We start from the raw sequence: 23,611 nt of genomic DNA, 5'->3' as shown, positions 1-23,611 counted from the left end.
CCACTTTTTTTGAATGATCTATTTCTCCGAGCCAACGTTATTTTAGCCAAAACGCTAATAAGAAATATGGGCTCTGCGACAAATAATGAAAGATGGAGTCTGGTTGCCTAATTAGATACATGTTAATGGACAACTCTTTGGAAAAGTCATACTACTAATCACAGGCCTTGTCTATGAACGGAAAATCATATAAAACATGGATGTCATGCACTCGAGGAGCAGAAGGCATCGCACTATACTAACCTATTGAACTGTAAAAAGAAGAGAAAATAAACAATGTAAAACAACAACAATGATTAATAAAATAAAATAATAATAAAAAATAACAACATGGTGATTTTTCGAACATGTTTGCGGTTACATGTTTAAAGTTTCACATTCAAAGATGTCGGAAAAGGAGTAGGAAGAAGCAGATCCTATTTAAGGTTACCCCTTTCTTGTCTGGAAAACATCATTTCTACCACAATTGTTGAACAGTGAAACCAATTTAAAAAAATTAAAATTGGCAATGTGGTGAAGCGCAATGAGGTGAGGAACAAGTGTGATACACTATTTATTTTTTTTGTGTGTGTTACTTTATCGCAATAATTTCACTAAATTATACACTATTTTGTCCTTTAACATTGTCCTTTTTTCTTTTTTCTTTTTTTAAAATAAGTAATCAGTAAATGTCATAAGAAAACAAAATGATAACAATACAAATAAAATATAATTATTTTCTAAAAATCGGCAATGTGGCGAGGGATGACAGTAATGAACAATTTTTCTTTTTTTAAATTACTTTATTGCAATTATTTTACAAAATTATACACTATCCCATCCTTTAACATTGTCCCTTTTGTTTTTTTGTCTTTTTTTTTTTTAGAAATAATCAATTACAGTGAATGTCACATAGGGATACAAAATTATAAGAATTAAAAAAATACAAAAATCAGCGATGTGGTGAGGGACGAGTGTAATACACCATTTGTATTATTTTTCATTTGACTTTATTGCAATAATTTCACAGAATTATACAATATCTTGTCCAATAAATCCTTTTTTTAATGACTTTATTGAGATGATTTCACAAAATTATAAAATATCTTGTCCTTTTTTTTTTTTTTTTCTAGAAATAATCAATTACATTGAGTATCATATATGAAAAAAATACTACTATTCTAATAAAAAATCGGCGATGTGTTGACACGCAACATGGCAAGGGACAAAATTAATACACCATTTTGATTTTTTTTATTACTTTATTGCAAGTTAACACATTTATACAATGTCTTGTCCTTTAACATTGTCCTTCTTGTTTATTTTTTTTATTTTGCTATTTTTTTTAAATAATGTTATGTAAGAAAAAAAAAAAATATATATATATTTTTTAAATCCCCCAAAAATTGGCAATGTGTTGAAACGCGATGAGGTGAGGAACAAGTGTAATACACAATTTAAATTTTTTTGTGTTACAATGATTGTGTTGCAATGATTTCACACAATTATACACTATCTTGTCCTTTAACATTGTCCTTTGTTTTTTTTAATTTTTTTTAATATGAACAATCAATTACAGTGAATGTCATAAGAAAAACAAAATTATAATAATAAAATTAAAATCATTTTCTAAAAATCGGCAATGTGGCGAGGGATGACTGTAACACACAATTTTTCTTTTTTTAAATTACTTTATTGCAATTATTTTACAAAATTATACACTATCCCGTCCTTCAACATTGTCCCTTTTTTGTCTTGAAAAAAAAAAATCAATTACAGTGAATGTCACATAGGGAAAAAAAATGATAAGAATAAAATAAAATACAAAAATCAGCGATGTGGTGAGGGACGAGTGTAATACACCATTTGTATTATTTTTCATTTTACTTTATTGATAATAATATGATATGATAATAATAAAAATAAAATAATTCTCAAAAAATCGGCGATGTGGCGAGGGACAACTGTAATACACAATTTTTCCTTTTTTTTTTCTACTTTATTGCAATGATTTCACGCAATTATACACTATTATTTTAAATTACTTATTTATTTATTACCTATTAATTATTCTACAAAATTTTACACTATCCCATCCTTCAACATTGTCCCTTTTATGTTTTTGTCTAGAAATAATCAATTACAGTGAATGTCATATAGGGGAAAAAAATTATAAGAATAAAATAAAATACAAAAATCAGCAATGTGTTATTTTTAATTTTACTGTATTGCACTAATTTCACAAAATTATTCAATATCTTGTCCTTTTTTTGAAAGAAATAACCAATGTCATATAATTTAAAAAAAAAAAATTAAATTAAATATAATTTTAAAAAATCCCTCCAAAATCGACAATGTGTTGATGCACGATTGTAATACACAATAAATCCTTTTTAAATGACTTTATTGAGATGATTTCACAAAATTATAAAATATCTTGTCTTTTCAAATTGTCCTCTTTTTTTTAATTAAAAGAAATAATCAATTATATGGAATATCATATATGAAAAAATACTACTACTACTAATAAAAAATCAGCGATGTGTTGCAACATGGCAAGAGACAACTGTAATACACCACCTTATTTTTTTTTATTACTTTATTGCAATTTCACAAAATTATACAATATCTTGTCCTTTAACATTTTTTCTTTTCTTTTTTTAAGAAATAATCAATGAATGTCATGTAAGAAAACATTTATAAAATAATTTTTTTTAAATCCCCCAAAATTAACAATAATTTCACAAAATGATACAATATATTGTCCTTTTTTAATAGAAATAACCAATGTCATATAATTAAAAAGAAATAAAAAAATTTATGAAATAAACAATTTAAAAATTCCCCTCAAAATTGGCAATGTGTTGAGGCACGATTGTAGTACACAATAAATCCTTTTTAAATTACTTTATTGAGATGATTTCACAAAATTATAAAATATTTTGTCCTTTAACATTGTCCTTTTTGTTTTTTAGAAATAATCAATTACAGTAAATATCATATATGAAAAAATACTACTAATAAAAAAATCGGCGATGTGTTGACACGTAACATGACAATTTTTATTTTTTTATTACTTTATTGCAATTTCACGGCGATGTGGCGAGGGATGACTGTAATACACAATTATTTTTTTTTTAATTACTTATTTATTTATTACCTATTAATTATTTTACACAATTTTACACTATCCCATCCTTCAAAATTGTCCCTTTTATTTTTTTGTCTTTTAAATTAAAAAAAAAAAAAAAAATCAATTACAGTGAATGTCATACAGGGAAAAAAAATGTTAACTATAAAATAAAATACAAAAATCAGCGATGTGGTGAGGGATGAGTGAAATACACCATTTTTATTATTTTTCATTTGACTGTATTGCAATAATTTCACAAAATTATACAATATCTTGTCCTTTTTTTATAGAAATAACCAATGTCATATAATAAAAAATAAAATAAAACATTTTATGAAATACAATTTTTTAAAAATCCCCCCCAAAATCGGCAATGTGTTGAGGCACAATTGTAATACACAATACATCATTTTTAAATTACTTTGAGATGATTTTACAAAATTATAAAATATCTTGTCCTTTCAAATTGTCCTTTTTTTAAATTTATTTTTCTTAGAAATAATCAATATATGAAAAAATACTACTACTACTAATAAAAAATCGCCGATGTGATGACCCGCAACATGGCAAGAGACAACTGTAATACACCATTTACATTTTTTTATTACTTTATTGCAATTTCACATAAATATACAATATCTTGTCCTTTAACATTGTTTTTTCCTTTTTTTTTTAGAAATAATCAATGAATGTCATGTAAGAATTTTTTTTATAAAATAAACATTTTTAAATCCCCCCAAAATTAACAATAATTTCACAAAATTATACAATATTTTTTCCTTTTTTTTATAGAAATAACCAATGTCATAAAAAAAATAAAAAAAATAAATTAAATGAAATAAATTTTTTTTTAAATCCTCCAAAAAGCGGCGATGTTGAAATACACCATTTTTCTGCGGCGTCCATGTAAAGTTCAAATCCATCCGGCCAGAAGTCCACAACTCCTCCTCGCCATGACCGGTGAGAGGCGAAGCCACTCTGCAGGAATCCAGCGCACCTCCGCCTCTTCCACGCGCCGGAGGTCCGCCTTGAGCTCCCTGAAGGCCGTGGCGATGTCCCCGTTAACGATCACCTCGTCAAACATGTGGCCGTGCTGGGCTTCCATGGTTTGGGCCGAATGAATCATGTCCTCAAAATCTTCCTCCTGCCAACAAGAAAAAAACACTTTACTTAGTATTAAAATAATAGACCGGCTTGTCAGTAGCTCCGTTTACTGACAGAATAATAAAGGAGACGGCGCTGTCTGAAGGTGAACATAACATCCGGCAGGAAGTCGTTGTAGAAAACGCTGCATGTACTGCAAACTACTGTATCAGCATGTGAAAAGAAGCACATAACCACTGAGCTGGAACGTGCAGCACACGCTTCTTACTTGCTGAGTGTGAGCATGTCAGGCCTTAAACCGACTTACGTGGTCCAGTCTGAGATGATTCTCATTGTATTGCTCCCTTGTGGCCCAATTCTGAGTAGAAAACACATGGAATCTGACATCAGGGCCACTAAATGGGGGCCCCAAGCAGAATTGTATTGTTTGGCCCCTGGCTTTAATTGATTGAGAAGTTTATTGACATCTTAAAGAATCGAATAATAATAATAATAATAATAATAGATTTTATTTGTAAAAAGCACTTTACATTGAGTAAACAACCTCAAAGTGCTACAGTGTATTAAAAAAAAAGTAAAATACAAATAAAAAGATAATTAAAAAAATATATAAAAATAAAAACTAGAGCAGCCAAATAGCTAAAACTAGTATGCATATATCTAAAAAAAAAAGAGGCTTTTTAAAAAAAGAAGGGTTTTTAAGCCTTTTTTAAAAGCATCCACAGTCTGTGGTGCCCTCAGGTGGTCAGCTCTGTAGAACTTGCACCTGGCTCGCTGACAACAAGCTATCCATACACTTGGGTAAAACAGAATCCATCCTGTTTGGGTCCCACATCAAACTTAAGAAAGTCAATGACTTCACCATAAAAGTGGGTGACATTGTTATCACCAGGAAAGATGAGGTCACCTACCTAGGTTCCATTCTAGAGGCTAACCTTTCCTGTGATAAAATGGCAACCAAGGTAATCAGAAAGGTTAACCAATGAACGAGATTTCTCTACAGAATTTCCTCTCTGGTCAACAAAAGCACCTTGAGGATTCTGGCGGGAACTCTCATTCAACCCTTTTTCGATTACGCATGCACTCCTGGTACCCTAGCACCTCCAAAACCCTCAAATCTAAACTCCAAACATCTCAGAACAAGCTAGTCAGGTTACTTCTAGACCTCCACCCCAGATCCCACCTCACTCCTACCCACTTCTCTAAAGTGGGCTGGCTCAAGGTGGAGGACAGAGTTAAACAACTTGCACTGAGCCTAGTCTATAAAATCCGCTACACATCCCTGATACCGAAGTACATGTCAAACTACTTCCTTAACGTAAATGACCGCCATAACCACAACACCAGGGGGAGCTCCACTAACCACGTTAAACCCAGATTCCGAACTAACAAAGGTCTTAACTCATTCTCTTTCTATGCCACATCAATGTGGAATGCGCTCCCAACAGGTATAAAAGAAAGGGCATCTCTATCCTCCTTCAAAACCGCAATAAAAGTTCACCTCCAGGCAGCTACAACCCTAAACTAACACCCTCCCGGATTGCTAATAATCAAATGTAAACAATCAAATGCAGATACTTTTTCTTATGCCTTCTGATCTCTCTCTCTCTCTCTCTCTTTCTCTCTCTCTCTCTCTCTCTCTCTCTCTCTCTCTCTCCCCACTACTTGATGTCCATATCTCCCCCCCCCCCTCCACACCCCTGATTGTAAATAATGTAAACAATTCAATGTGATTATCTTGTGTGATGACTGTATTATGATGATAGTATATATGATGGTATATATCTGTATCATGAATCAATTTAAGTGGACCCCGACTTAAACAAGTTCAAAAACTTATTCGGGTGTTACCATTTAGTGGTCAATTGTACGGAATATGTACTTTACTGTGCAACCTACTAATAAAAGTCTCAATCAATCAATCAATCAAAGGGAGAGCGTTCCACAGACTGGGAGCGGCGGAGCCGAAAGCCCGGTCTCCCATTGTTTGTAGCTTTGTCCTCGAGGTTGGAGGAGGTTAGCCTGTCCGGAGCGGAGGTGTCGTGTGTTGGATTTGGGGGTGAGTAGTTATTTGAGGTAGAGGGGGGCATTTCCATGGAGGCACTGAATCCATGCAATGCTTTAAAAAGGCAAATGGATGGCACAAAAAGCCAAAAGTAGAGATGTCCGATAATATCGGACTGCCGATATTATCAGCCGATAAATACTTTGAATTGCAATATCGGAAATTATCGGTATCGGTTTCAAAAAGTAAAATGTATGACTTTTTAAAACGCCGCTGTGTACACGGACGTAGGGAGAAGTACAGAGCGCCAATAAACCTTAAAGGCACTGCATTTGCGTACCGGCCCAGTCACATAATATCTACGGCTTTTCACACACACACAAGTGAATGCAAGGCATACTTGGTCAACAGCCATACAGGTCACACTGAGGGTGGCCGTAGAAACAACTTTAACACTGTTACAAATATGCGCCGCACTGTGAACCCACACCAAACAAGAATGACAAACACATTTCGAGAGAACATCCGCACCGTAACACAACATAAACACAACAGAACAAATACCCAGAATCCCTTGCAGCACTAAGTCTTCCGGGACGCTAAAATATACACCCCCCTGCTACCCCTACAAAACGGCAGATAATAAGTCTGCTAATAGGTGCCATTTTGCGGTCCTTATACACACACCATAATAATACTTGTATGTTGACAATCCATCAAGCGGTGTGGCTTCATAGCTTACCAAAGTCGTACTAAAAACATTTTGACAGATTTTTGATCGCCGTGTGTAATGTTCTATATTCTCAATGAAACGTTTAAAGTTGTGGTGTTGTTTATCAGCGTCATCCTGCAGTCCGCTCGTGTCTCTTATGTGTGACTGCCATCTACTGGTCACACTTATCATTACACCACATACCAAATAAAATTGCTTTGAGGTCGGCATCCACAACCAGAATTATTCCGCTCCGGGTTATAAGGCGCACTGTCGATTTTTGAGAAAATGAAAGTGCGCCTTATAGTCCGAAAAATACGGTGCACGCAATTTTATAGTTGAGCGCTGGTTATTTGGGATCTTAGTAGGTTCTTGGTGTTTTGTAAGATCCAAATTGTAAAAGCAGGCTGTTACGATGCTGTTGCAACTTATTGTGAGGTTTGTTCCCCCGGGATGCAAACGGACGACTCCGGACAGGACTTGCAGGTAGGAACATGATTTCATCTTCAAAATTAAACACGTACCAAAACCACAAAACAAGCAGAAGGAAATCGTGGTAAGCCAAGGTTAACTCTTAGCACAGGAAGCATAAACTCGGAGACAAGAACTACAAACGTAATTGTTGCATGAAGCAAACAAAGAAGCCAGGGCGAGTGTGGGGAGAGAGGTGAAAAAATAGCTCTCTGATTTGTGGTAGACTGCAGGTGAGCGTGCCGACCACTAACCAGAGGCAGGTGAACCCAGTTAATCCCCATGGAAACCAAAACAAACCCAGAGGTGCACAAAACAGGAACTTAGAGGCCTACTGAAATGATTTTTTAAAAATTTAAACGGGGATAGCAGATCCATTCTATGTGTCATACTTGATCATTTCGCGATATTGCCATATTTTTGCTGAAAGGATGTAGTATAGAACAACGACGATAAAGTTCGCAACTTTTGGTCGCTGATAAAAAAAAGCCTTGTTTATACCGGAAGTAGCGTGACGTCACAGGAGGAAGGATTCCTCACAATTCCCCGTTGTTTACAATGGAGCGAGAGAGATTCGGACCGAGAAAGCGACGATTACCCCATTAATTTGAGCGAGGATGAAAGATTCGTGGATGAGGAACGTTAGAGTGAAGGACTAGAGAGGCAGTGCAGGGTGTATCTTTTTTCGCTCTGACCGTAACTTAGGTACAAGCTGGCTCATTGGATTCCACACTTTCTCCTTTTTCTATTGTGGATCACGGATTTGTATTTTAAACCACTTCGGATACTATATCCTCTTGAAAATGAGAGTCGAGAACGCGAAATGGACATTCACAGTGACTATTATATCCACGACAATACATCGTTGACGCACTTTAGCTACGGAGCTAACGTGATAGCATCGGGCTCAAATGCAGATAGAAACTAAATTTAAAAAAAACCCTGACTGGAAGGATAGACAGAAGATCAACAATACTATTGAACCATGAACATGTAAATACACGGTTAATAATTTCCAGCTTTGCGAAGCTAAAAAATTGAAGCTAACTTAGCTACGGAGCTAACGTGATAGCATCAGGCTCAAATGCAGATAGAAACAAAATAAAAAAAAACCCTGACTGGAAGGATAGACAGAAGATCAACAATACTATTGAACCATGAACATGTAAATACATGGTTAATAATTTCCAGCTTGGCGAAGCTTAACAATTGAAGCTAACTACGGAGCGGCGGCGGGCGTTGTAGCTTTCGACGACACCCCGGCCGCCATCAGAGTCGGCAAGAAACATATATTTCCCCAAAGTTACGTACGTGACATGCACATAGCGACACGCACGTACGGGCAAGCGATTAAATGTTTGGAAGCCAAAGCTATACTCACGGTAGCGCGTCTGCTATCCAGCTCAAACACAACACAACCTCCTGGTTGTGTTGCTGCAGCCAGCCGCTAATACACCGATCCCACCTACAACTTTCTTCTTTGCAGTCTCCAATGTCCATTAAACAAATTGCAAAAGATTCACCAACACAGATGTCCAGAATACTGTGGAATTGTTCGATGAAAACAGAGCAGTTTGTATGGTGACGTGACTTCACGCGCATACGTCATCATACATAGACGTTTCCAACCGGACGTTTAGCGGGAAATTTAAAATTGCACTTTATAAGTTAACCCGGCCGTATTGGCATGTGTTGCAATGTTAAGATTTCATCATTGATATATAAACTATCAGACTGCGTGGTCGGCAGTAGTGGCTTTCAGTAGGGCTTTAGGGAGTCCAAAAATAACAGAAAATAAGAAAACATGATCCGGGACACAGGCTGGACTTACATGACATGGACTATCCAACCTCCAACCACGCAGCAAACGCAGGTGTGGGACCTCATGGGGTTTTAACAAGGGGCAACGTGGGCAGCCAGGTCAAACACTGAGGGGCCAGATGGACTTAAGTGACCTCGCATGCGTTCTTTCCACAAAACATAGGCGGAGTGGAACATGTGAGCTTGTTCGGAGGAGCATGAACAAGCACAGATGTTTATCAGCATGCCACAAAAAGTACTTGAAATGTCAGAATTTGGAGGTAATCCTCCTTTTTTCATTGTCCCATTTACTCTCTGTAAAGCACCAGTTCCATTGGCAGCAAAACAGGCCCAGAGCATAATACTACCACCACCATGCTTGGCGGTAGGTTTGGTGTTCCTGGGATTAAAGGCCTCACCTTTTCTCCTCCAAACCTATTGCTGGGTATTGTGGCCAAACAGCTACATTTTTGTTTCATCCGACCACAGAACTTCCCTCCAGAAGGTCTTATCTTTGTCCATGTGATGTTGCATATTAGGATTTGTTGGTTTTCTGACATGGACTTGTTTCTTCAGCATTGTCCGACACATTTAAGTCAGGACTTTGGGAAGGCCATTCTAAAACCTTCATTCTAGCCTGATTTAGCCATTCCTTTACCACTTTTGATGTGTGTTTGGGGTCATTGTCCTGTTGGAACACCCAACTGTGCCCAAGACCCAGTTGTCCTGAAGAATTTGGAGGTAATCCTCTTTTTCATTGTCCCATTTGAAGCACCAGTTCCATTGGCAGCAAAACAGGCCCAGAGCATAATACTACCACCACCATGCTTGGCGGTAGGTGTGGTGTTCCTGGGATTAAAGGTCTCACCTTTTCTCCTCCAAACATATTGCTGGGTATTGTGGCCAAACAATTTTTGCTTCATCTGACCACAGAACTTTCCTCCAGAAGGTCTTATCTTGTCCATGTTATGTTGCATATTATGATTTATTTTTTTTTACATGGACTTGTTTCTTCAGCATTGTCCGACACGTTTAAGTCAGGACTTTAGGAAGGCCATTCTAAAACCTTCATTTTAGCCTGATTTAGCCATTCCTTTACCACTTTTGATGTGTGTTTGGGGTCATTGTCCTGTTGGAACACCCAACTGCGCCCAAGACCCAACCTCCGGGCTATTGATTTAAGGTTGTCCTAAAGAATTTGAAGGTAATCCTCCTTTTTTCATTGTCCCATTTACTCTCTGTAAAGCACCAGTTCCATTGGCAGCAAAACAGGCCCAGAGCATAATACTACCACCACCATGCTTGGCGGTAGGTGTGGTGTTCCTGGGATTAAAGGCCTCACCTTTTCTCCTCCAAACATATTGCTGGGTATTGTGGCCAAACAGCTCAATTTGTGTTTCATCCGACCACAGAACTTTCCTCCAGAAGGTCTTATCTTTGTCCATGTGATGCGAGATTAAACAAAAATTGAGCTGTTTTGCCATAATACATTCATAAAAGAACCAAACTTCATGAATGTTTTTTTGTGACCAACAAGTATGTGCTCCAATCACTCTATCACAAAAAAATAAGAGTTGTAGACATTATGTTCTTTACAAGTGTATGTCAACTTTTGATCGCGACTGTATGTGTGATCATGTTGCCAGGTCCCACGAACACCACCAAGGCAAGTAAATATGTAGTTCCGCGTGTTTGTCGTCTACTAGTTCTTACTGAGAACATCCTGACTTGGTTCGAGTCCTCTTCATCTCTGAGGGTTTTGGCTCTCCTCCTGCTGAGGCGCAACTCCTCCGCCCGCGGCGGCTTCACAAAAACCACGTACGGCTTGAATTCAAACGTGTAGATGCGCTTCAGCTTCTGGACGGGAGGAAAAAAAAAAGACAATTTGTAACGTTATTCAGTTAGTCTTTAAAGTAGCAGTCGAGTGCACACTTTAAAAAATGCTGGGCTATTTTGATAACCCAATTTATGAGTTGCGAGTGTTGGGTTGAGTTATTTTTATGAAGAGCAATCATTTTTTGGGTTATAAGTTAATTTCTGGGTTGTCAAAATTATGAACCATTTTTGGGTTGTTTTTCAATAAATAACACCCTTTTTTTTTTAATTAAAAAGTTACTTTTTTCTTAAAGGGAATTTTATTATGGATTAATCTCATTAACATTATTTACAATTACACATCTTATGTACAGTCTTGGTCAAAAGTTGACATACACGTGTAAAGAACATAAAGTCATGGCTGTCTTGAGTTTCCAATCATTTCTACAACTCTTATTTTTTTGTGACAGAGTGATTGGAGCACATACTTGTTGGTCACAAAAAACATTCATGAAGTTCTTTTATGAATTTATTATGGGTCTACTGAAAATGTGACCAAATCAGCAATGTTAATATTTGCTTACATGTTCCTTGGCAAGTTTCACTGCAATAAGGCGCTTTTGGTAGCCATCCACAAGCTTCTGCTTGAATTTTTGACCACTCCTCTTGACAAAATTGGTGCAGTTCAGCTAAATTTGTTGTTTTCCCTGACATGGACTTGTTTCTTCAGCATTGTCCACACGTTTAAGTCAGGATTTTGGGAAAGCCCTTCTAAAATCTTAATTCTAGCCTGATTTAGCCATTCTTTTACCATTTACTCTCTGTAAAGCACCAGTTCCATTGGCAGCAAAACAGGCCCAGAGCATAATACTACCACCACCATGCTTGACGGTAGGCATGGTGTTCCTGGGATTAAAGGCCTCACCTTTTCTACTCCAAACATATTGCTGGGTATTGTGGCCAAACAGCTCCATTTTGGTTTCACCTGACGTCACATGGACAAAGATAAGACCTTCTGGAGGAAAGTTCTATTGTCAGATGAAACAAAAATGGAGCTGTTTGGCCACAATACCCAGCAATATGTTTGGAGTAGAAAAGGTGAGGCCTTTAATCCCAGGAACACCATGCCTACCGTCAAGCACGGTGGTGGTAGTATTATGCTCTGGGCCTGTTTTGCTGCCAATGGAACTTCGATAACTCTCACAATATTCCAAAGTGAGTGATTGCGGCCTTTTTAAAAAAATGTTTATTACTTATTATTATTTTACTGTAAACATCTCGTCTTTGTACTCACACTAGGGTTCAGGTCCAGGAGGCACACTTTTGCCCTCGTTACAGTAAAAAAAAACTAAAAAAAAACCTGGCAGCTCTGTTGCTTGAATTTTACCTCTAAAAACAGTGGTATTGTTTCTCCATTCCATTCCATTTATCCCCAAAAAGTGCAGTTAACCCTATTTTTATTCCTTATTCCTATGGGGAAATAAATCTAAACATAGACGTCTCCACTTTGAAAACTATTTATTTCGATAACTCTCACAATATTCCAACGTGAGTGATTTTCCAGACAGATTACGGCCTTTAAAAAAAAAAAAGTTTTATTACTTATTATTATTTTTTTACTGTAAACATCCCGTCCTTGTACTCACACTAGGGTTCAGGTCCAGGAGGCACACTTTGCCCTTGTTACAATAAAAAAAAACAAAAAAAACTGGCAGCTCTGTTGCTTGAATTTTACCTCTAAAAACAGTGGTGTTGTTTCTCCATTCCATTCCATTTACCCCCAAAAAAGTGAAGTTCCCCTTTAACCCTATTTTTATTTCCTTATTCCTATGGGGAAAAAAAAATCTAAACAAAGGACACCTCCACTTTGAAAAATATTTACTTCGATAACTCTCACAATATTCCAATTTGAGTGATAATCCAGACAGATTACGGCCTTTTAAAAAAAAAAAAAAGTATTACTTATTATTTTTTCACTGTAAACATCCCGTCCTTGTACTCCACTAAGGTTCAGGTCCAGGAGGGACACTTTGCCCTTGTTACTGTAAAAAACAAAACAAATCTGGCAGCTCTGTTGCTTGAATTTTACCTCTAAAAACAGTGTATTGTTTCTCCATCCCATTCATTTATCCCCAAAAAGAGCAGTTCCCCTTTAACCCTATTTTTATTTCCTTATTCCTATGGGGAAAAAATCTAAACAAAGACGCTTACAGACAGATTGCGGCCTTTTTTTGAAAAAAAAATTTGTTATTACTTATTATTATTTTTTTACTGTAAACATCCCGTCCTTGTACTCACACTATGGTTCAGGTCCAGGAGGGACACTTTGCCCTTGTTACTGTAAAAAACAAAACAAATCTGGCAGCTCTGTTACTTTAATTTTACCTCTAAAAACAGTGGTATTGTTTCTCCATTCCATTCATTTATCCCCAAAAGTGCAGTTAACCCTATTTTTATTTCCTTATTCCTGTGGGGAAAAAAATCTAAACAAAGACGTCTCCATTTTGAAAACTATTTACTTCGATAACTCTCACAATATTCCAACGTGAGTGATTTTCCAGACAGATTACGGCCTTTTAAAAAAAAAATGTTTTATTACTTATTATTATTTTTTTACTGTAAACATCCCGTCTTGTACTCACACTATGGTTCAGGTCCAGGAGGCACACTTTGCCCTCGTTACAGTAAAAAAACAACAACAAATCTGGCAGCTCTGTTGCTTGAATTTTACCTTTAAAAACAGTGGTATTGTTTCTCCATTCCATTCATTTATCCCCAAAAAGTGCAGTTCCCCTTTAACCCTATTTTTATTTCCTTATCCTATGGGGAAAAAAAATCTAAACAAAGACGCCTCCACTTGAAAACTATTACTTCGATAACTCACAATATTCCAACGTGAGTGATTTTCCAGACAGATTACGGCCTTTTTTTTTAAAAATTTGTATTACTTATAATAATTTTTTTACTGTAAACATCCCATCCTTGTACTCACACTAGGGTTCAGGTCCAGGAGGCACACTTTGCCCTCGTTACAGTAAAAAACAAAAAACAAATCTGACAGCTCTGTTGCTTGAATTTTACCTTTAAAAACAGTGGTATTGTTTCTCCATTCCATTCATTTATCCCCAAAAAGTGCAGTTCCCCTTTAACCCTATTTTTATTTCCTTATTCCTATGGGGAAAAAAATCTAAACAAAGACGCCTCCACTTTGAAAACTATGTACTTCGATAACTCACAATATTCCAACGTGAGTGATTTTCCAGACAGATTACGGCCTTTTTTTTTAAAAATTTGTATTACTTATAATAATTTTTTTACGGTAAACATCCCATCCTTGTACTCACACTAGGGTTCAGGTCCAGGAGGCACACTTTGCCCTCGTTACAGTAAAAAACAAAAAACAAATCTGACAGCTCTGTTGCTTTAATTTTACCTCTAAAAACAGTGGTATTGTTTCTCCATTCCATTCATTTATCCCCAAAAAGTGCAGTTCCCCTTTAACCCTATTTTTTATTTCCTTGTTCCTATGGGGAAAAAAATGTAAACAAAAGACGCTTACAAACAGATTACGGCCTTTTTAAAAAAAAAAAATTGTATTACTTATTATTATTTTTTTACTGTAAACATCCCGTCGTTGTACTCACACTAGGGTTCAGGTCCAGGAGGCACACTTTGCCCTCGGCCAACACCCGGCGAACTGAGTCCAGACTTGTTCCATAGTAGTGGCCTCTGTATCTCCCATAGTCTATAAACCTAAAGGCAGACATTAACGGGGGCAGACAAGGACATAAAAGCCAGGACTGAAAAAAAAAAATAAAATAATGGCAGAGACGGCGGACTTTCCTTTCAAAACTAGACTTGAATGGTATAGAATGACCAGAACACATGTCGGACTACATTTTAACGACGCAGTGGAGGAAACCCGCACATGTACCTGTGGTTGAGAATGTCCTCCTCGAATTTGAGGACCGATACAAAATGATAATCCAGTCCTTCTGTCTCTTGGCTTCTCTTCTCACGGGTGGTGTCTGAAAGGGTAGAACGGCCCTAACAGTTAAATGGCTTACAGGAGGAAAAAAGTGACAAGGTTGTCTTATTGCCTTACATGGTACAGTTACACCGTAGAGGTCCGGATCTGAGATCAGGAGCCTTCGCTTCAGTTCGTTCACTCCAACACCGCTGGGGCCTCAAGACAGAGAACACAAGGTTTTTATGTCGTAAAAAAAATAAAATATATATATATATACATCATACAAAATCCAAAACCAGTGAATAAGCAGGGGCGTCCATGATAACATTGCTTGGATGGCAACATATGTTGCTCCAAAACCTGTTTGTACCTTTCAGCATTAATGGCGCCTTCACAGATGTGTAAGTTACCCATGTCTTGGGCGCTAATACACCCCCATACCATCACAGATGCTGGCTTTTACACTTTGCGCCTAGAACAATCCGGATGGTTCTTTTCCTCTTTGGTCCGGAGGACACGACGTGCACAGTTTCCAAAAAAAAATTTGAAATGTGGACTCGTCAGACCACAGAACACTTTTCCACTTTGCATCAGTCCATCTTAGATGAGCTCGGGCCCAGCGAAGCCGGCAGAGTTTCCGGGTGTTGTTGATAAATGGCTTTCGCTTTCATAGTAGAGTTTTAACTTCTACTTAGAGATGCTTCATATTGCGCCACACATTTTCAATGGGAGACAGGTCTGGACTACAGTCAGGCCAGTCTAGTACCCAAATTATTTTACTATGAAGCCACGCTGTTGTAACACGTGGCTTGGCATTGTCTTGCTGAAATAAGCAGGGGCGTCCATGATAACGTTGCTTGGATGGCAACATATGTTGCTCCAAAACCTGTATGTACCTTTCAGCATTAATGGTGCCTTCACAGATGTGTAAGTTACCCATGCCTTGGGCACTAATACACCCCCATACCATCACACATGCTGGCTTTTACACTTTGCGCCTAGAACAATCCGGATGGTTCTTTTCCTTATTGGTCCGGAAGACACGACGTCCACAGTTTCCAAAAACTATTTCGAAACGTGGACACTTTTCCACTTTGTATCAGTCCATCTTAGATGAGCTCGGGCCCAGCGAAGCCGGCAGCGTTTCTGGGTGTTGTTGATAAATGGCTTTCGCTTTGCATAGGAGAGTTGTAACTTGCACTTACAGATGTGGCGATCAACTGTAGTTACTGACAGGGGTTTTCTGAAGTGTTCCTGAGCCCATGTGGTGATATCCTTTACACACTGATGTCGGTTTGTGATGCAGTTCCGTTTGAGGGATTGAAGGTCACGGGCTCTGGAATAATTTCTCCAGATTCTCTGAACCTTTTGATGATATTACGGACCGTAGACGGTGAAATCCCTAAATTCCTTGCAATAGCTGGTTGAGAAATGTTGTTCTTAAACTGTTGGACAATTTGCTCACGCATTTGTTGACAAAGTGGTGACCCTCGCCCCATCCTTGTTTGTGAATGACTGAGCATTTCACGGAAGCGGCTTTTATACCCAATCATGGCACCCACCTGTTCCCAATTAGCCTTGTTCACCTGTGGGATGTTCCAAGTAAGTGTTTGATGAGCATTCCTCAACTTTCTCAGTCTTTTTTGCCACTTGTGCCAGCTTTTGTGAAACATGTTGCAGGCGTCAATTTCCAAATGAGCTCATATTTGCAAAAAAGAACAAAGTTTACCAGTTCGAACGTTAAATATCTTGTCTTTGCAGTCTATTCAATTGAATATAAGTTGAAAAGGATTTGCAAATCATTGTATTCTGTTTTTATTTACGAATTACCCCCTGAAAAGCTTCACAAAATTGGTCTCCTCAGTTCCCAAACGTTTACTGAGTGTTGTTAAAAGGAAAGGCCATGTAACACAGTGGTAAAAATCCCCCTGGGCCAACTTTTTTGCAAAGTGTTGCTGCCATTAAATTCCAAGTTAATGATTATTTGCACAAAAAAAATTAAGTTTCCCAGTTGGACTATTAAATATCTTGTCTTTGCAGTCTATTCAATTGAATATAAGTTGAAAAGGATTTGCAAATCATTGTATTCTGTTTTTATTTACCATTTACACAACGTGCCAACTTCACTGCTTTTGGGTTTTGCATAAAGTCATAATCTTACAATTCGTATTTTATTAGAACAAAATGGTTCTATTAAATAAGTCAAAGAAGTAACAGTTAAGAGAAAAATCCTAATTTTATGCAAAGAAACCTGGCACACTGCAAAAACTGAAATCTAAGTACGATTAAATATCTCAAATAAGGGTGATATTTGCTTATTTTCTGTCTGATTAGATAATTCTTCTCACAAAGCAGATTTTATGTTAAATGTTTTACTTGTTTTAACTGTTTTGGTCCTAAATGATCTCAGTAAGATATTACAGCTTGTTGCTGAGATTTGATGACCTATATTGAGTAAAACATGCTTGAAACTAGAATATCGACTGTTGCAAAGCTGTGTCATCAACACTCACAAGTATAAAACTACTTTTTTAAAGTAATAATGTTTTACTTCAAGCATGAAAAAAAAATCATGATGCCGAGCGCATATCATTATGTCAAGATAATGGCACTAGCATTTACTTCATTTAAGAATATTTTTCCACATATTGAGCAAAAAGGTCTCTTGTTTTTTTATATACCAAGAAAAGTGCACTTATTAGTGAGAATATACTTATTTTAAGGTATTTTTGGGTTCATTGAGGTTAGCTAATTTTACTTGTTTTGGAAAGTCTTTACAAGCCGAATTTTCTTGTTTTATTGGCAGATAATTTTGCTTAGTTCAAATAAAATACCCCTCATTTTTGTATTATTAGGGCCCGCACGGCCCATGTAAAAGGAATCCCAACGGGAGTCCTTTTGCATTGGGACGAAAGGACCTATTGTTATTGTAAGGTTTATTATTATTATTATTATTATTATTATTATTATTATTATTATTATTTTTCCGCAGCTTTGTGCACTACTTTGCCCCCCTTAACATGCTTCAAAACTCACCAAATTTGACACACACATAAAAAAACGCGAACAAAACTCTTTAGTCAAAAAACCTAACCCCAAATATCAAAACTGCGCTCCAGCGCCCCCTAGGAAGACTTCTGCCTCTAACTCCCAGTACAAATGTCGTACAGACATGAAACAAAAACCTCTATGTAGGGCTCACTTAGACCTACTTTTCATTTATTAATTTCTTCGGGCAAAAATCAACAGGAAGTTGGCAATTTCCCCTTCAAGACAAAAAATGACTAAAAACACTCATTTTTGCCTCTTTGAGCTGTAATTTGACCCCCTTAAAATACTTCAAAACTCACCAAACTTTTTACACACATCAGGACTGGCCGAAATTGCGATCTAATAAAAAAAACCGAACCCCAAAACTCAAAATTGCGCTCTAGCGCCCCCTAGGAATAAAACACAGACAAAACTGCTCCTCGGAGGAAAACACAGACAAAACTGCTTGTAACTTCCGGTAGGAACGTCTAAGAGACATGAAACAAAAACGCCTATGTAGGTCTCACTTAGCCCTACATTTCATAGATTGACATCCTTCAGCAACTAGCACCTGCCAAATATGCGGGCCCGACCAACGCTGCTTGCAGCTTTAATTTTTTCTTGTTTTTGAACACTGACTTTTTGCAGTGTAATGGTACAAAATAAAGTAGGAAAAGTGTCATAATACCACAAATAAAGTCATACTTTTATGCAGGAAAAATCAACGTAACATCAAAAAGTCAACAGAGTGAGTTTACATTTTTGTTTTGGTTTGTTTGATCAACTACGCAAAATATTGTCCCATTAATGTGCAGCAGATTCCAAGAAAGACTGTTCAGTCGAACTTTGATCAACGTTGACATTTGTTGTTCAGAATTACGACTTAATTCACTCAAGATGTATTTACTTTTCCACATGCGTCCACAGCATATGTGATATACTGCATGCGTAATTACTCATCGTATCAGGGAGCACTAATGACATCCTCAATGACAAGCCCTGCGTCACATGGGCCTTTTGAATGAATGTTACATCTGTGTTTGCCATCAGGGTGGAAGAAAAAAAAAAAAACCCCAAAAAACGGTTAAGACAGTCAGGCAGACGGAGCTCTGATTTCATGCTGTTTTCAGTCTGAGAAATTCTACGGACGATCGGACTGTTTTTTTTCGGCGATTAATACAGTATACCCACTGGAAAATCCATAGTTGCTCATAAAAATACAACATCTGCAAAGTCACGTAGTATCGGTGTCGTTACCGTGTAGGATGTACAGGATGAACACACACACACACACTCACACACACACACACACACACACACTCACACACACACACACAAAGTAGCATCTGGGATATTCCTTTAAACGAGGTTGGTCCGGCCCTAGGTTGCATCAGACTCTTCGGAGCTCCGTATGAAAGCGGGATTCCTGACATACCTGCCTTTTCCATCACAGCCTTGGACCGACTCACAACATTACAAAATATCAGGTTTTTAGGACTCTGCGCTCTTACACTGCTAATGGCTTTCACAGTAGCCTTTTAAGACCCGGGGAAAAGCCACTTCGGGCCATGTGGAGACTGTCCACTGACCTTCCTCCTGGGGTCATTTACACCAATCTTACCCCAACATTTTCCCCCCAGGGACCGGTTTAACGTATGCATTATTTTCACGGACCGGCTTTTTCTACGTGTGGCAGATAAAAACAGCAAAAAAAATTAGCCTTTGGCAACAATCTGAAAGTTAAGAAAATGCGGTAGTTTATGAATGAACTAGAAGGATTGTAGTAAATGGGTTATACTTGTATAGCGCTTTTCTACCTTCAAGGTACTCAAAGCGCTTTGATACTATTTCCACATTCACCCATTCACACACTGATGGCGGGAGCTGCCATGCAAGGCCCTAACCACAACCCATCAGGAGCAAGGGTGAAGTGTCTTGCTCTAGTTGGTAGAAGGTGGGGATTGAACCAGGAACTCTCAGGTTGCTGGCACGGCTACTCTCCCAAATGCGCCACGCCGTCCCCAGTATGAATGCCAGAATAGTTTGAATGTTGGAATGTTTTGAATGTTGACGCATTTGACTTTTCCAGGAAAACCGGAATTTGGTTTGGAACTTGGGAAAGACTTAGTTTCAATGTCCAGGATGAGTGGATGAGTGTTGAAGGTGGATTGGTTTGAATAGGTTGAAAAATGTTGGAATTGTGAAAAATGTATAATTCATTTGGAATGGGGAAAATGTCCCTAAAAACTGAGAATTCTTGGAAATTCAGGAATTTTTTTTTTTTTTTTTTTACAGTTTTTGAAAGGGAGCACACAATTTTTGAACAGGCTGAATATTTTGAAGTTGAATTGTGGAACTTTGAAAAATGTCCCATTCTTTTCAATGGAAATTTCATGGAAATTTGGGGATTTCGGGAAAAGAGAGAGTTTTATGGAAAATGCCAAAAAATGTGAATGTTCTGAATGAGTTGAAATGGTTGGTGTTGGAATTTTTCAAATCGGTCGAGAAATGTTGAAGTAGTAACATTTTTTTATTGAGGAATTCCTGGAATTTCGGGAAAACCGGGAATTTTTCCAGTTCGAAAAACAACTTCATTTTTTGTCCTGATTAAGAGGAATGTTTTGACGGTAGAACGGTTGAAACGGGTTGAAAAATGTGGAAGGAGTAGTCGCCAGAAAAAAGGGTAAAAAAAGGGTTTGAAAAAACTGTAATTCTGGGAATTCCTGGGAAAATGTCCCTAAAAACTGAGAATTCTTGGAAATCCGGGAATTTTTATTTATTGATTTTTTTTACAGTTTTTGAAAGGGAACAGCACACAATTCTTGAACAGGCTGAATATTTTGAAGTTGGAACAGTTTGAGTGGGAATTGTGGAACTTTGAAAAATGTCCCATTCTTTTCAATGGGAATTTCAGGAAAATGAGGGAGTTTTTTGGAAAATGCCAAAAAAAAAAGTGAATGTTCTGAATGAGTTGAAATGGTTGGTGTTGGAATTTTTTCAAATCGGTTGAGAAATGTTGAAGTAGTAAAATTTTTTTATTGAGGAATGGTATTAAGGAATTCCTGGAATTTTGGGAAAACCGGGAATTTTTCCAGTTCGAAAAACAACTTCATTTTTTGTCCTGATTAAGAGGAATGTTTTGACGGTAAAACGGTTGAAACGTGTTGAAAAATGTGGAAGGAGTAGTCGCCAGAAAAAGGGGTTAAAAAAGGGAAATTCTGGTAATTCCTGGAATTGTTTTAAACTTGAAAAAAATGATAGTTTCAATGTCCAGGATGAGTGGAATGTGTTGAAGGTGGAATGGTTTGAATCGGTGAAAAATGAGGAAATGGTGGAAGTTTGAAAAAAGGCCAATTCGTTTTGAATGGGAAAAATGTCCCGGAATTCTGGGAAATCTGGGAATTTGTCAAAGGAAAGCCCGCGATTGGAATGGTTTGAAAAGTGGACGGTAGAGCGCGCCAAAATCTGGAGAAGAAGAAGAAGAATTTCAATAAAAATTTTGGTCTAGAAAACCATATTAATTATGTGAATGCCCGGTAGCAAATGCGTCACGGACCGGTACCGGTCCCCGTACCGGTGGTTGGGTACCACCGTTCTAGGGCACAATGGAATATTGTTTTAGTTCTGCATCCAGGTTCTGTTTTTCCTAATGCCGAATATTCCTAATGAAGCCCTGTGGCCTTCTTTAGCTGGTTTAACCACTCCAGTTTTTGAGGGTTTTTATTGCCGATCCATGCAATTGACCTCCGTGTTTTCTGTTTGGATTTGTTGTTGCGTTTCCATCGGGGCCCGGATGACGTTGGAAAGAGCTCCAATGCAAACTCCCTGGGGAGGGACGGAGCTCAAAAGTACATAGAGCAGGCCTGCAGGATTGGCGGAGAAGCCAATCTGGGGTGGTGACTTCAAAGAACACAAACTATTCTGACGGTGTTTACGTAGTTCTGACGGGAAAGGCCCGGGGGTTACGTTCAAAAGTCTGAACATCCAGTCGTGGTCAAAAGTTTACATGGCTGTCTTGAGTTTCCAATCATTTCTCCAACTCTTATTTTTTTGTGATAGAGTGATTGGAGCACATACTTGTTGGTCACAAAAAACATTCATGAAGTTTGGTTCTTTTATGAATTTATTATGGGTCTACTGAAAATGTGAGCAAATCTGCTGGGTCAAAAATATACATACAAGTACTACGAAACTATGTTTTCAGCACAAACCCGTTCAAGATTAGACAGGGTTACAGAACAGGAGCGCTGATGGGTCGCCAAAGGCGCCGCGTAAAAGATAAGAAAAAGGTAAAACGCTGGGGAAGAAGATGAGTAAAAAAATACAATCTAGACTGGGCTCCTAAGGGAGCCTAGTCTGGAGTGGGAATGCACACATGAACACGTTACATTTAATCACGACGACTCGCAACAGAATGGGTGGGGAGTTGGGGCCCTGGAGGTCGACTGCTGCTATGAAGCGCTGCCAGCCGTCCATCACCCCGAGGGGAAACAAGCAGGGGTGAAGGCGTGGGGTGGAGGACGGGGGGTGTGTGTGTGTATGTGCCCATTGTCTTGGGTGTGATGATGTAATGCTCATAGGCTGGGGCCGTTCTGCATGCAAGCAAAAGTTCGACTCCAGGTGTCGTTGAGGAGGGAGGGAGGTCAAAAGCGTCCATCATTGAGGTGTCCTCGGGGGGGTTTTTAGAACAGCCAATAAGGCGCTTTTGGTAGCCATCCACAAGCTTCCGGTTGAATTTTTGACCACTCCTCTTGACAAAATTGGTGCAGTTCAGTTAAATTTGTTGGGTTTCTGACATGGACTTGTTTCTTCAGCATTGTCCACATACTTTGGGAAGGCCATTCTGAAACCTCAATTCTAGCCTGATTTTAGCCATTCCTTTACCACTTTTGATGTGTGTTTGGGGTCATTGTCCTGTTGGAGCACCCAACTGCGCCCAAGACCCAACCTCCGGGCTGATGGTTTTAGGTTGTCCTGAAGAATTTGGAGGTAATCCTCTGTGAGGAGGCGTGGCCCGCGGACCTGCTGCGAGGCGGGGCGCGCCGGGGCCGGCTCCGAGATGGGCGACAGGTGCGTAGATGGCCCACCTGGGCGCAGTTGTCTCATCACCTGTCACTGTATAAAAGGGCAGCAGCCGGGAAGGAGGGGGTTGGTGAAGTCGGAGTGGATGGCCGAGAACAAACCCGAACCCGAGCCCGAGCGGAAGCGAGAGCGAGACGGAGACGAAGATGCGGAAGGCTGAAAAGCGACCGGAAGAGCGAGACGGGGAGAAGAGGCGAGTGCTGAAAAGCGACCAGAAAAGGAGGTTTAATGAAAAATAAACAATATCTCCAAACCGTCAAGCCTGTCATGTCCGTCATTGGTGGTCCGAGGAACCCGGAAGTGCGAGTCCTCCACATCCTCCTTTTTCATTGTCCCATTTACTCTCTCATTGGAAACAAAACAGGCCCTGAGCATAATACTACCACCACCATGCTTGGCGGTAGGCCTGGTGTTCCTGGGATTAAAGGCCTCACCTTTTCTCCTCCAAACATATTGCCAGGTATTGTGGCAAACAGCTCAATTTTAGTTTCATCTGACATCACATGGACA

The 23,611-nt window shown here is 38.4% G+C and overlaps 1 protein-coding gene across 1 annotated transcript in view; it reads right to left on the bottom strand.

Moving 5' to 3' along the window:
* Positions 1-3,853: 3,853 nt before the first annotated feature.
* Positions 3,854-23,611, bottom strand: part of LOC133665141 (MAGUK p55 subfamily member 7-like) — a 93,029-nt gene continuing 73,271 nt past the window's right edge. Inside the window, exons 12-16 of the mRNA XM_062070364.1 lie at positions 15,125-15,205; positions 14,954-15,047; positions 14,664-14,772; positions 10,918-11,061; positions 3,854-4,256 (exon numbers count right to left, since the gene is read on the bottom strand). Coding sequence (XP_061926348.1) covers positions 4,026-4,256; positions 10,918-11,061; positions 14,664-14,772; positions 14,954-15,047; positions 15,125-15,205 — 659 coding nt within the window. The 3' untranslated portion in view covers positions 3,854-4,025. The remainder of the gene's footprint in view (positions 4,257-10,917; positions 11,062-14,663; positions 14,773-14,953; positions 15,048-15,124; positions 15,206-23,611) is intronic.

This window comes from Entelurus aequoreus, linkage group LG14 (assembly GCF_033978785.1).
Source record: "Entelurus aequoreus isolate RoL-2023_Sb linkage group LG14, RoL_Eaeq_v1.1, whole genome shotgun sequence".
In the NCBI taxonomy this organism is placed as follows: Eukaryota; Metazoa; Chordata; class Actinopteri; order Syngnathiformes; family Syngnathidae; genus Entelurus; species Entelurus aequoreus.
Note: the sequence above shows the minus strand (reverse complement) of the source record. Positions and strands in the feature narration are given on the sequence as shown.